This window comes from Theobroma cacao, chromosome 7, assembly GCF_053813885.1.
Source record: "Theobroma cacao isolate CCN51 chromosome 7, ASM5381388v1, whole genome shotgun sequence".
Taxonomy (NCBI): Eukaryota; Viridiplantae; Streptophyta; class Magnoliopsida; order Malvales; family Malvaceae; genus Theobroma; species Theobroma cacao.
The window spans coordinates 15,358,444-15,373,015 of record NC_142645.1 but is presented as its reverse complement, the minus strand read 5'-3'; the positions used below and the strand labels follow the sequence as shown (position 1 = coordinate 15,373,015).

The 14,572-nt window shown below is 33.1% G+C and overlaps 1 protein-coding gene and 1 pseudogene across 2 annotated transcripts; one reads left to right on the top strand and one right to left on the bottom strand.

Annotated features, from left to right (window-relative positions):
- Positions 1–1,449: 1,449 nt before the first annotated feature.
- Positions 1,450–6,963, bottom strand: LOC18594737 (uncharacterized). The gene is made up of 6 exons (XM_018124626.2): positions 6,824–6,963; positions 6,142–6,276; positions 3,777–4,268; positions 3,533–3,679; positions 2,977–3,410; positions 1,450–2,203 (listed from the first exon to the last, which is right to left on the bottom strand). Exons 1-6 carry the CDS (start codon positions 6,915–6,917, stop codon positions 1,565–1,567), a joined length of 1,941 nt encoding a protein of 646 aa, XP_017980115.2. The 5' UTR covers positions 6,918–6,963; the 3' UTR covers positions 1,450–1,564.
- A 3,114-nt stretch (positions 6,964–10,077) lies between these two features.
- LOC18594744 (putative terpene synthase 9) lies at positions 10,078–13,653 on the top strand (annotated as a pseudogene). The gene is made up of 7 exons (XR_016027651.1): positions 10,078–10,267; positions 10,343–10,589; positions 10,853–11,225; positions 11,644–11,862; positions 12,225–12,363; positions 12,634–12,894; positions 13,146–13,653. The product of XR_016027651.1 is annotated as a putative terpene synthase 9 (transcript).
- Positions 13,654–14,572: the final 919 nt, after the last annotated feature.

Sequence of the window (14,572 nt, the reverse complement as noted above, 5' to 3'; positions counted from 1 at the left end):
TTACACGCTATGTTAAATAAATATGTTACACGTCATGTGCTAACACATGTTATTTCAGTATATTTTTTACACACCATGTGCATTATAGATGCATGGTGTGTAATAATTCTGGACAATGTTTCTAATCCATGTTCTAATTTACACAAAAAGTTTCAGAAATTTATGTGTTGCAGCAATAAACCCAATAGCATACATTGATGTCATCTCCGCTATAAGGTTTGTTTATTGATGACAATATGGCCAGGTGCCGAGAGATAGACTATAGCACAATGACGATAGTGCTCAACAAAGAGTTGACAGAGCCCACACAGTTCAGAGAGCTGAGAGCGCTGATGACGATGGTGCTTAATAGAGAGTTGACAGAGTTGATACAGTTCAGAGAGCTAGGAGAGAGCTAGCTCAAATAGCTGAGCATTTGTTTCTATTTTCTCTATGGCGGGAGGGAGATATCAGGAGCTTAATTTGCCTTGATGTTTTTAAGGGTATTTTGGTCTACTCATACTTATTTTTTGTTAGAAATAGATAACTTTATATGGGTGGTTATTTCTAAAATCACCTTATGAGGAGGGCTATTTCTCACAATTTCCTCCCATAACAATGCCCAAATAACATAGCATGCAAACTTCCTCAATAAAATTACAAGCATTCCATTCAATTATCATAAATCATACAATGTGATGGTATGACCCCTAGAACCTTGGGCTGGTAATGCATAACCCCATTGCACCTTGGGTTGGTAATATATAGTCTCATTGCACCTTGGACCGGTAATGTACATTTCCATTGCACCTTAGACCGGCAATGTACAGCCCCATTGCACCTTGGGTAGCATTCATAAAATTAACATAAATGATATCTCGTACCCACATTAGCTCAAAGGCCAAGGTAATCGAGTGAACTTCAAACATAATCCCCCATTGTTGAAAACTACTACATAATAGTATTTTCATATATATACATAATAGATTGAAAAATCATTTCCAAAACATTTTCACATTTATAAATACATTTTTTACTTTTAGAAATATTTAAGGGAAACCATGCTCATCAATAATCATAAAATCATGCTTCACCTTTGCATATCAAATAAGTTTGAAAGTGGTGTTTCAAAACGCACTTTGCATGACAAGTTCAGAAGGGATGATGGTGGAAGACTTCTTGATCTTGCTTTTTATCCCAACTTGTGGGTTGATATATATCCCATTCTAAGTAAACTTGACAAGGCATATGCAATGCAAGTGCTTAGTGATTATTCTTGCAAAATCCACGACGCTTACATCTAGCGGATGTACGTGGCATTATTCGACACCTACGTGGCACTGTATCTAGAGGACTTCTCTTTTCTTCCCATTGTCCTCTACAGTTGCAAGCTTATTCTGATGTTGCCTGGGTAAGTTGTTTGATGGTGTGTGTTTATGGGATAATCTAATCATTCAAAAATAACATAAATTTAACAAATAGGAACAATTCCATAGACATTTATTTTGACATTTTGACATTATTTTGACACTTTTAGGATAATCCGACACTTTTAGCACATCATTTTGACATTACATTATCAGAGTTACACTCTTGAACTAAACATGGACTTTCTGGGCCGAAAAAGGGATCGAGAACAACAAGTTGAATGGAACATGTCAAGGAACAGGCGATACTGTAGCAAAACAAATAAAGCGGCTGGCAAGAAAGCAAATGCAGAGACAAGAAGAGGAACCCACCTTAATCTATGATGATTATAACTATCACGGTAAGCTAGAAAAAAGGCTGCACTAAAAGCAACTATCATGGCCATCATAGAGATGAATAGCGTTGCGAGGCCAGCCATTAACTTCAATGGCAATGATTTGAGAAAATCTTCCTCCGCGTAACGTGAAGTGAGGATGCACAAGAACATTAGCGTTGAGGTAATAGAAAAGGACAGTGCTACGGCTTCCGACACCGCGAAGACATGAAATAAAGTGTGGTTTATCAGAACGGGAGTTCCTTTCGTATTATCATTACCGCCAGGTGTGCTGAAGCCTGCAGAGTACACCACCGTAGTTATAAGTGTTGCGACAATCATACATGATTCAGACGTATCCCTCATCCATTTCTCGCCCCTCTCCAATAATCCTTCGTGCTGCCTGGAGAATAATTTTCGAGGGGTCAATCCTTTTAAACCTTTTCGTTCTCTATCGGAGGGTTGTACCACGCTCCTCACCTCCTACACGAAGAATAATATTGTTACAAAGCAAAACATGATATGCAAACAAAAATTGAAAAAGCTTGAAAACAATCCAAGTTCTTATTACCAAAAGTTTATATATATATATATATAAAAGATAATAGTGACAAACCTAAACTAAAAATGCAAGTTTAAATATGCATGCAATTAAAAATAATAATAATAATTAACAGTATCCAATACTCAAGTAAATAGAATAAGAGATGTCAACTTGAAATTTCAAAATAGGATAGGGGAAGCTTATCTCTGTTTATCGTTCATGTGCCCTAAAAAGTTCAATGGGTCTCAATATTAGAAAAGAAAAAAGAAAACAACATTGAAAATTAGGTACTGAATTCGTTTTCTTTTTTTTTTGAAAATCTTAACTATTGAATTTATGATATAAACTATTTAGCATGCTATAGAAAATTAAATATTGATTAGATTTTTTAAAAAATAAAAAATATAGTTTTTATAATATTAATTTGAAATGAAGAGAGTAATATTTTGAAAGGCAAATTAGAATACCTAAAGTGATCTATTTTACACTAATAAATATGATATTAATTTTTTAAAAATATAAAAATTTTACAAAAGCTAGTTGGAAGAAAAAGAATGGCATCCCTTTTGTTGTATCAAAAACTGCACATCTATTTATTTTTCTTCCCATAAAAATTTATTCAAATACAAAATTGCTTCATTTTGTGAGCCAAGAATCGTTTGGCATAATATGAACACAACGTTGAAAATAAAAAAGAAATGAGAATATTTACCTCAAACCACAATAACTCCCGTTGCATTTGTAAAGCGGCCCCTGATACCATGTCGAGTCGATGAGGCGATGGGAGTTTTGCAGCAAGATGCAACATGTTATCCCAAACTTCGCACTCGTTGCCGGGTATTTTGTATGCCACCACAACATCCTTAATCGACCCTATGCTGTATATCTGATTGAAGATATCCACATGACGATGCAAGACCGCGATGTGAAATATTGTTCGATTCTCGCAATCTGTCTCCCAGATTAACTCCGGATACAAGCGTAAAAGCTCAGCTAAGAATTCATAATTCCCTAACTCTGCTGCCTCAAACAACAGATTGAAGGGGACATCAATTTCTTTTTGAACATCCAAGTTTGTTTTGCTCAGAACATTTGTCCAGAGGCTGCTCACTAGTTCAAGGGCTGTGCTGTCATTGGACACCTTACCTGAAATAAGATTTTGAAAAAGGCGTATAAATGGTCTGAGTTGAGTCCAGTTTTTTCTTCTTCCAACTGGATTTGGTTATATTATAAAGAGAGAAAGTAAGGCTGCGTATTAGAGAACTAACATGAGCTAAGGAGCATCTTCAATATTCCAGGTTTCTTGCCAGCAAACGCTGAAGGCTTTCGAGCCAACATATGTAACGCTGTCTGTCCATCGCTTTTACGAGCCACAGCTAGGTCGCGAGATTGTGCTAGCAATTGGATGGCTATATCTGTAGAAGTAGATTTGCACATAAAAATAATAAGTATAAATTAGTTTTTTAAGTCACAAATATATATACAAAGGAGGGGAAAGGTATGCATGCTTACAAAACATATCAGTTTCAATACAAGTGAAAAATATATGCTGTAGATGCTCCAGTTCTAGATGCTTCAAATGACTTTCAGTTTCCCGGTATAAAAGGCGGGCCATGTCATGGCGTCCAAATATAACCGCAATAAAAAGTGGGGTCGAATTCTTGCCACCTCGAATCAATGCAAGTTGCGGAACCTTCTTCATCAAAATCTTTGCGACGGGCACACTACCAGCTATGACTGCAAGACAGAAGGCGGTGTTGTCGTTTTCGTCTTGCAGATCCAAGTCACTTTCCTGATTTTGCATCAAATTCACTAATTTCTTCACGAAAGCTGTCTGTTTTGCTCCTGCTGCAATGTGGAGAGCTGTTTTGTAGTCATCTGTGATACTGGAATTTAGAAATGTAGGATCACTTTTTATGATACTTTCAGCAGATCTCCAGTCACCATTTAATGCAGCTGTATAGAGTGTCAATAGCTTCTTGCGGTACAAGTGTTTCTTTTGTCCTGGGTTACAATCAAGATATCATGTGTAAATTAGGCATAATGTTTTAAAAATCTTTTAAATAATTTAAAAATTTTAAATAAATTTTTATTTTTCAATTATATTCAATCAAGTTCATCTACTTTTATCTTGAATCATATAGAGGCTTATAGTTAACTGTTGACTAACTATTATTAGTCAAAATGTCACCTATCATTTTATACCAATATGACGCAAATGTGACATTAACAGGGAAGGTGAAAATGTTATGTAATCATTTCATCACATCACATGATCATATTATCATGTTACGTCATCATCCATCAACATATCAATATGTCAAATTAGTATCACATTATATAAAATAATAAATGACATTTTAACTAACAACAGTTAGTTAACTATTAGTTATAATAACATATTTGACCCAAAATAAAATTTTAAAAACTTAATTGGATGTAATAAAAAAATAAAAACCAAACAGCGTATTGGAAATTAGATTTTAACAAATAATTTGTAAAATTATCTTAACATATCATAAGATTTCTTTGACCGTCAAAGATGAGTTGTTTTTAAAAATAACTCTCTTTTTAATTTTAACTATTTTTAATTAAAAAAATAAATTTAGACAAAATTGCTCTTAATGAAACCTCTTCATATCTAAGTGCGAGTGTTGAAAAAAATGTTGTTACACACCATGTTAAAAAAAAAATTGTTGCACGTCATATTTAAGGTATTTAACTTTAAGAGTTTATATCATAGTGAAATACAAAGATAGAAACCAAGTTATAAACTATGTTTAAAAAATAATATTATTACATGTCATGTTTAAAAAAATATTGTTGCGTGTCATATTTAAAAAAAAATGGTTACATGTCATGTTTTAAGTAACTTCAAGAGTTTATATCTTAGTGAAATACAAAGATAGAGACTATAATACACACCATGTTGAAAAGAAAAGTTATTACACGCCATGTTTAAGGTGTTTAACTCCAAGAGTTAATGTTCTAGCAAAATACAAAGATAGAGACTAAGTTACATGTCATATTTAAAAAATATTTTTATTACACGTCATGTTAAAAAAAAAATTTTACATGCCATGTTGAAAAATATGTTGTTACATGCCATATTTAAGGTATTTAACTCTAAGAGTTTATGTCTTAGTGAAATACAAAGATAAAAACTAAGTTGCATGCCATGTTGTTACATGCCATATTTGAAGTATTTAACTGTAAGAGTTTATGACATAATAAAATGCAAAGATAGAGATCAAGTTATATGTAATGTTTAAACCATACCATATTTAATAAATTTGTTACACGCCGAGTGAATTAGAGTTGCTATATACATGCATGATGTGTAACAACTCTAGGCAGTGTTTTAATTTACATATTTCACTTATAACCTCAACTCATCAACTTTGAGGTTTTATGAATTTAAACCAATAAATCCAAGAACATGCATTGAGGTAATCTTTGTGCTTTGGTCTGTAGATCGACGACGATATTACGAGAAATAGACAGAAAGAGATGGCAATGGAAGTAAAATTGGAGAGAGCTAGATGGTGGGAGAGACATATTAGGAGCATAGTAGACGGATGCATAAGAGAGAAATCAATAGAATTAAAAGAGAGCTGGATGGCAAGAGAGAGAAATCAGGAGCACAATAGACGGATGCGAGAGAGAGAAATCAGGAGGGAATATAGTGATAAATGATTCAATTTGTCTGAAATTGTTTTAATGGCATTTTGTCAAGTCATAGTAAAAATTTGATAAAAACAGTTAATTTTATATTATGGGTTATTTTTGAAATGGCTTTATGAAGTTGACCATTTTTCAAAATTTCATGTTTTATGTACTTGATTTACCAGAATGAGGAAATTAGAGCGAGACTTACCTTCAAGAAGATGATTGGAAGGTCGATGGAGGATGGGATTTCGTTCTACTTGACAAGAACATTGCGAGTTGTAATTTGTAACATTTGAGCTAGGGATCACATTCATTTGTACATCTCCAACACGTGAAGTTGTTCCTGAGAGAACCACCAAATCTATAGTTCAGACACCGCTCACAACTAAAAGAGTGCAAAACCTGATAACTCAAACAATTTCACACCAAAAATTATCCAACGCACCAAATCTTTTTCGCTTTGAAAATTTAACATCGTTATTTGTATAGTAAAAAATTTAGTATATATACTTATCATAAAAATCTCAAACACTAGTTATCTCACAAGGAATATGGGCCCCTGAGTCGGTATAAATTGAAAGGCTTCAAATCATGGGTTGAACTTTTAAATAAAACGAAATTGAAGACATATATACAGTGTATCTACGCATATAGAACCTTTAGAAATGCTTCCTAGAAACTTAAAATATGTTAATTACTTATAATATAATTACAAATATAATATTCATTATTTTAAATTAAATATCTATTTTACTGTTTTATAACGTCTCAAACTAAAATGTTTATTTTTCAAAAAAAATATTTTTCCAATATTAGGAATTATATTGAACGTACCCTTTTTAACTCTTATGACATTTGAAGTATATAAAATGTAAAATAAGTGATTGGACCTGCAACTTCATGGTGTGGTGTAGCCCGATTTGGACCACCGTTATCCACCGTCACTTCTACATCTTCAGCTCCATGCTCAACCCTACCTGCCATGTTTCCCGAGAACTCTATGATTGTCTATTTCTTGACTTGACTGGAATGGAATAGATTGCACAGTGCACAAAGGATTGGTTTAGTTATATATACTTGACAAAAAGTTGCAGATGGAAAAGCACTGAATTAAAAATCAGGGTTCGGTATAGTGCTGCACCGCGTGCACCTTTTAGGTGCAAAATGGGCTCCTTTAGGAGAAGAAAAGGAGGGTAAGGAGGAATGTTTCAGTCTGTCTTTATATCTTTCTTTTCAACTAATTTTACTTTTAATTGTTTATTCTAATTGATAATAAATTTCTCTTTGTCTTATAGCAAGAGATAGTGGAGATCCAACTTATGCATGTGATATCACGCAAAGATTACTAAAGTTAATTTGAGGAATAAAATTCTTGTAGCGTTATATGCTTTAGATTTTTAAATTAACCTGAATTAGACCGAGCCTATCTAGCTTGAAATTGTTTTTTATTCTTCAAAAATATTTTTTTTATTGTTTTTGAAAAGTATGGATATACATATAAAAAAAAATACCTGTTAAGGATAATACTAGACATTATCTATAATTGTAATCTAATTTCTATTCCTGTCATCCTAACTTTATCTAGATACTTAGTTTTATCAATTAGTTTTATATTGTTTTATATGTATATATACACACACTCTTGTCAATCAATAAAACTCAACACTTCCAAATCTCTGCATGTTATCAAAGCTTTATCACCATGAGTATTATTCCTCAAACCTCTGCTTCTCTCTCTACTCCAAAAACTGCTCATCACACCTTTTCTGTCAAATTGACTACCAAAATCTAATTGGCCTGGAAAACACAATTTTTGCCTCTCTTAAACTATCAAAATCTTAATGGCCTTATTGATCAAACCTCTCCTGAGCCAGCCGAGATTTTTCACACTCCCATCACACCCCAAGAACAAATTCCCAATCCCGAAGATCAATCGTGGTTTCAAAAAGATTAGATGCTTCTTTCTTTGTTGTCATCTTCTCTAACTTGCCCTCAACAACTAACAAAATCTTATGTCAAATTCCATAGCATTAATAACATCTTGATATTTTCTTTAGAAAGCTTTTGACAAGTGATTGCAATTCCAAACACACTCTTTATTAAGTGTAGGCTGAAAATGAAATCAAAATGAACTAGAAGGAATAATATGATACGACAGACAGAACGGTTGGATCAGTTGTAATAACACTAATTTAAATTTTTTCTTTTTTGCAGCATAGCATAGGTGTCCACAACTTGCCCAAACTCGATCCAATTAAATTATTTTATAATAAATAATATAATTTTATTTAATTTTTATATTTAAAATATTATAGTATTTATATAAAATATTATAGTATTTATATAAAATATTATTTAATTATTTTAATAATAAAATAATTAATCATAGGAAAATCAGGTCAGACTTGGATTTGACTTTTAAAGAGGAGACTTAATTCTAATTCAATGTACAGACACTAACACCTAAGTATATCTATATTTGATGCAACAAAATGATTATGTTTGTTAGTGTAGAAGTCTCGATAAATAATATATCAAGAGAGGGTGAATAGGTATATTAAAAATCTCTTTGAAAATCAAGGTATAAAAATCAAATCTTTTTCACTCAAAAATATTTTCATGCATCAAAATCAAGTTGCCAACAATAAATCACTGAGTATAAAAATAATATACCAAAATAAAATATTTTCCTAATTTTAAATGCTACCTATAAAAATAAAGAGAAAAATATTTTCCAAAGTGTGAAACAATAAATCAATAAAAACTATTTTCCTAAGGCAAATATAGGCAGTGAATAATAATGTAGAAAATTAAAAAGAGACACAAAAAATTTATAGTGGTTCAACTTTTTTGATACCTACATCCACTCCTTTGGTAACCAAGGAATTTCAATCCACTATCAAGGATTCTTACTTTTTAATGGGACAAAGTGATAACCCTCACACAATCCACAAAAGGATGCTTGCTTTTTAACTGATCAAACGATAACTCTTACAACAGCTTTTTCATATCTTTTTCTTTTTTTTTGAAAATCAGGATATGTAGTTGGATTTTTTTTATAAAAAATCAGGATATGTGGTTGGATTTTTTTTTGAAAATATGTAGTTGGATTTTTGTTTAACGAGGATATGTAGTTGGACATTTTTTTTTTTTTTAAATTAGGATAAGTAGTTGGATTTTTTTTTTTTGGAATATCAGGATATATAATTGGATAAGCACCATATGCAGCCTATTGGTTCTAGCCCCTCCCCTTAATCGTTCGTAAGACTTACAGATATCGCCTTAACCATATTTCTTTTAGGATAAAATTTGTTAGCCTAGTTAATAAGCCAACATTTCCATTAAATGGTAGGCCACATATATGGAAAACTGCAAAATTGGCTTGTAATGGAGTTAAAGAGAAGCAGTGTCCGGGGAAGAATAAAACCCATGTTTGATTACAATGGTAAAATGAAAACTATTCACTGAAAGGTGCAACTTTTGGTGCTTCCAGGTGAATTTTTTGTATCAGTTCAATTATTTGAACTGTGAGGCTTTTTTTTAACTATTTTATTATTATTTGATTTTGTTTGAGCAAAAAAAATTACAAAATTATCAAACTTATACAGAATTTTTCATAATTCTTAGGAATATGGCCTCAATTGTGACAAATTTTATGCTAAAATTTACTTTTCATTTTTGTTTGGGTAAATCTCTTCTAACAAACAAAATTTTTAAAGAAAAATATTACTAGTGTTATACAACTTGCATTCCACAATTAGAAGTTGATGAACTTTCACTAGAAAATGTAAATCACGGAATGGTATTTTTCTATATATTTGAAATTTTCTCACAAAGATCAGTGATATTTTGGTCCTCGAAAATCATAATGGACCCTTATACAGTCCAAGTGAAATCCAAGATGATTTGGACAAGCGACCAACTAATTAAATGGATTAGAATTGTGGATGTTGAAAAAAAAATGAAAAGAAAAGATTTTAAATTAGTTCTATGTACACTTTACACGTCAAAATTCTTGTGTACATACAGCAAGTGGGGAAGGGAGTAGTTATTTTTATTCTAAAATGCACCAACATTTGGAGCCTATTTATTATCAAATAACTATTTCCACCATGTGAAGAACAGTGGTGCTACCTTGGAAATAAATAGACCTAGCCATTTTACCACACTAGTGAGAAAAGGTAGCCAGAAAGAGCCATAGTCATAATATTGTTCTATACTTGAGAACAATTATGGACTCTAATGTAGTGCAAGTGAATTAGCGAAGATCCGCCGGTTATCTCCCCACCGTTTGGGATCCTGAATTCATTAAGTCCTTTAGCCTTCCCTATATGGTAAGTGTCTCATTCGAAGCATAAGCTTGGCTCTCCTTTATATTTAATTTGAGGTTTTTCTGGCTGCTTTCGCAGTATGAGAGTGATGGCACTCGTCTGGAGGAGCTGAAACAAACTGCTAAGCGCTTGTTTACATCCGTAAATGAACCTGAAGAAAAATTAGATCTGATCAACACAATTCAGCGACTAGGAGTGGCAAAACACTTTGCAAAAGAGATCCAGGAGGTTCTTGATCATGTTCATCCGTATATTGTCAATGATCTCTACACCGTCGCCCTTCAATTTCGGCTCCTGCGTCAGAATGGTTTCTCCATTAACTCGGGTAATTTATTGTATAGTACTTTGTTGAACTTCAAGTTTTTATCATATGAATATACCTCAAACAATTCGGAAAAAAAACACTAAAAGTCTCTGAATCTTTCTCTATTATAAAATGATAGTGGAGATGGAAATTTTGAGTTATACAATAAAAAGTAATCTTCTCGGATTAACTTATAATGATACATAATACCAAAATTAAATTTGCCTGAGCTTCGAATTACTATCACCTTGTATATATGTAACGTACTCATGGTGAAAAATCAGATGTGTTTAACAAGTTCATGGACAGTGATGGAAAGTTCAAAGACAGCTTAGGAGAAGATGTGGCTGGGCTGTTGAGCTTGTATGAAGCTTCTTACCTTGGCTTGCATGGAGAAGATGTTCTGGAGGAGGCCAACAAATTTAGTACTAAACATCTAGAATTGGCAATGGAGAAGTTGGGGAAAGAATTAGCGGAGCAAGTGAAAGAATCACTTCAAGTTCCACTATATTGGAGGTTGCCAAGAATGGAAGCTCGAAACTTCGTCAATATCTACCAAAGGGATAGTAAAAGGAACTTGGATTTGCTCAAACTTGCTAAGTTGGACTTCAATCTCTTGCTGTCGGTTTACGTTAAGGAGCTAAAGGAACTGGCAGAGTAAGATATATCTCTCTTTAAAATTTAGCACTTCGTAAATCTTTGAGAAACTGTAAACTGAGAAAAATAAAACCTCATTGCTTTTCAAGTTCCTGTTGATTTTTTTTTTTTATTGTTTTGAGGTTGGCTTTTGGATTAGTTTGCTTTACTTGTAGGAATTCTCCGTTCAGGTTTTTTGCTTGTAGGCTGTAGCCAATCGCTCATCCAGTTGGGGCTCTGGAGCTTCTTAAGGACTGTCTTCTCACGCTTGTTCTTGCCTGATTTCTGTTATATATGTGCTTTTATCTCTTTAATAAAATTTGTACTAGTCTTTATTCTACTTTTTGAATTTTGACCCAAGGTGCTGATCATTTTGTGCAACCATCATAAATGAGGCTAGTGTAGGGTTAAGTATATGTACTTGCTATTGATGGGACAGGTGGTGGAAGGACCTGAACATGAAGGACAAGCTACCTTTTGCACGAGATTGGTTAGTTGAGTGTTACTTTTGGGCAATGGGGAGTGTTCCTGACCCACATTTGTACAAATGTAGGAGGAACCTGACCAAATTTGGAAGTTTAGCAACAGTATTAGATGATGTATTTGACATATATGGATCAATTGATGAGCTTGGCAAGTACATGGACGCAATCAATAGGTACTTTATTGACCTACGTGCATCTAGGCATACTCACTCAAAATTCTTAATTTATAATTACGCCTGAATAATCTATTTAACTTTTACAAGATTTATTTTATTTTTAATAATATAAAAAATTAATATTTTTTTAAAATAATCTTTTTTTGTAAAATTTCTTTCTTATTATGTGATGGAATAACTGATGTGAAATATGTCTCGTAAGAGATTTATTATCTTTTGATAATTGGGACTAAATTAATGACATTTATAAATATTGGTGGAGTTGGATGATAAAAGTACAAATATCAAAATTTAAAGTGATTAAAAAGGGTAATTTACGCCATAATTAACTTACCGAAAATTTTCTTTTCCCCGTGCAGGTGGGATCTTGAGGCTATGGAGGAACTTCCAGAGTACATGAAAGTATGCTACTCAGGCATGTACGACCATGTCAATGAAATGGTTCAGGATGCTTCAAAAGATCTTGGCTTGGATATTCTACCCTATATCAAGGATCAAGTACGTATAATGTTATCAAAATTGAAAACACAAGTTGCAATTGACTTATTAAATAAGGAACAAAATACACACACATATATATGGATAGCAATTAGCATTTGATCTAAACAAATTATGTTGATATACCCAGATGCAAATTGGCAATCGATTCAATTAATGATGTTTTGTGATATGGAATTGAACCAAGATATACAGTTTGAGAAAAATAAATTATAAAATAACTAATTAATTTTTTTTAACTTATATCTTGTTTAATTATGACTATTGCAGTGGGTGTGTTACACAAGATCATTGCATGTAAAAGCAGGATGGTTTTATGATGGATACATGCCAACTCTGGATGAATATTTTCAAAATTGATGGATCTCAATCGGTCTTGCTACAGGCTTGGCCTATGCCTTTTTTGGAGTACTAGAGGATTCCAAAACAGAACATTTGCCATTAGAATTCTTCGAGAATTGGTCTGAATCTGAGTTATTTTATTGGCCATCCTTTATTACCCGACTTTTGGATGATTTAACAACTTGCAAGGTATGTGATAACTCGGTGCTTAATTCCTCTATTATTGAAAACTTCTCTATTTTGGAAAAAGACTTAACTACTAAACTAATAACGTGATGTGTTCAACTTTTAAGAACTTAAAAATCCAAAGGGCATAAGTACAGCTTTGCCAACCCCTTTGGCTATGGCCACAGATAGAGAGAGAGAATGCGAACCTTAATCTTATCCATTCAGAAAAAACTGAGCTTCTTCTGACTTGTTATTATGGGACAATTTTGAAGCTTGAGATGGAAAGAGGAGAGACAGCAAATTCAATCCAATGTTACATGATTCAGGAAGGCGTGTGTGAAGAAGAAGCACGAGATCACGTCAAAGGTTTAGTAAGTGACTCATGGAAAAAGCTTAACAAGTTTATTGCTCATAATTCTCTTCCTATTGGCTTTGCCAATACTGCATTGGCAATGACAAGATGCGTTACACGAATGTATCAATTTGGCGATTGGTTTGGCATTCAAAGTCAGGCAAACAAAGATTGTGTGAAGTCTTCATTGTTCAACCCCATGTTGAATTAAGACTTGCATTGAAGACCCTCACAAGTCATGCTATTAACCAAAAGTCTATCCCTAGTTATTTTTTGAATTATGACAGCTGCATACTATCAAGTCTATGACAACTATGTCTAGTGAATGGTGTATGTAATAATTAACATGTAATATTGTGCCTAGCTACTATTCAAAGCTTGTTTGTTAAGTCTTTGTTATGTATATTTTCTAAGTCAATGCATATAAGAAGTAGAAGCCTACTATTATGAAAAATTACTTTCTCTTGCTCTGTTCTTCACACTTGATCTTTAATATGTTGTGTCGATCCTACCTCTACAAAAAAAACAACATGGTATCAGAGCATTAATGATCTTAGAGGCTTGTTAGCAAGCTTCAAAAACCTTCATAGCTCATAAACAACCTTCCTTTGGCAAAGTATGGTATCAAGTGGCAGTACAGCAAGTCTCTTTGCACCCATCTTCAATGGTGAGGGTTATGTGTCATGGACTGTCAAAATGAAGGCTTTTCTCTAAGCATTTAACCTTTGGGAAATTGTTGAACGTGGAGGAGAAACCCTTGAGCTCAGAGCCAATCCCACCATAAACCAAATAAGATAGCATAGTGAAAAAGTAGTCAAAAAGTACAAGGCATTGTCCCATATTCACTCTGCTATAACAAAACCTATATTGGCAAGAATAATGGCTTGTGAAATAGCCAAGGAAGCATGGGATAAACTCAAGGAAGAGTTTCAAAGGCTAGACAGAACTAAGATGATGCAGATTCTAAATTTGATAAGGCAATTTAAAATGTTGAAGATGAAGGAGAATAAGTTTGTGAAGGATTATGTGGATAAGCTCATGAAGATAGTCAACCAAGTTAGGCTTTTGGGAGCTGAGCTTTCAGATGCAAGAACTATGAAAACTGTGCTCATGAGTATTCTTGAGAGATTTAAGTCAAAGATTATATTTCTTGAAGAGTAAAAAGACCTCACCTTAATGACAGTGCAAGCAATGGTAAATGCCCATCAAGATGCTGAAACAAGGAGACAAATTAAGCTTGATGAGCATACTGAGACAGCTTTGCAAGCCAAGTTTATGGACAAAAATGTCCTTCATGATAGTAACAGAAAGTTCCAAGGTGACAATATTGGCTCCATTAGTTTTTCA

Excerpts from the sequence above, each read along its gene's own strand:
- LOC18594737 (XM_018124626.2), bottom strand. The coding sequence starts at position 6,917 with ATGGCAGGTAGGGTTGAGCATGGAGCTGAAGATGTAGAAGTGACGGTG. Across the intron at positions 3,680-3,776 it reads TATTGAAACTGATATGTTTT|ATATAGCCATCCAATTGCTA; the intron begins GTAAGCATGCAT and ends CTACTTCTACAG. Across the intron at positions 3,411-3,532 it reads GAAGATGCTCCTTAGCTCAT|GTAAGGTGTCCAATGACAGC; the intron begins GTTAGTTCTCTA and ends ATCTTATTTCAG.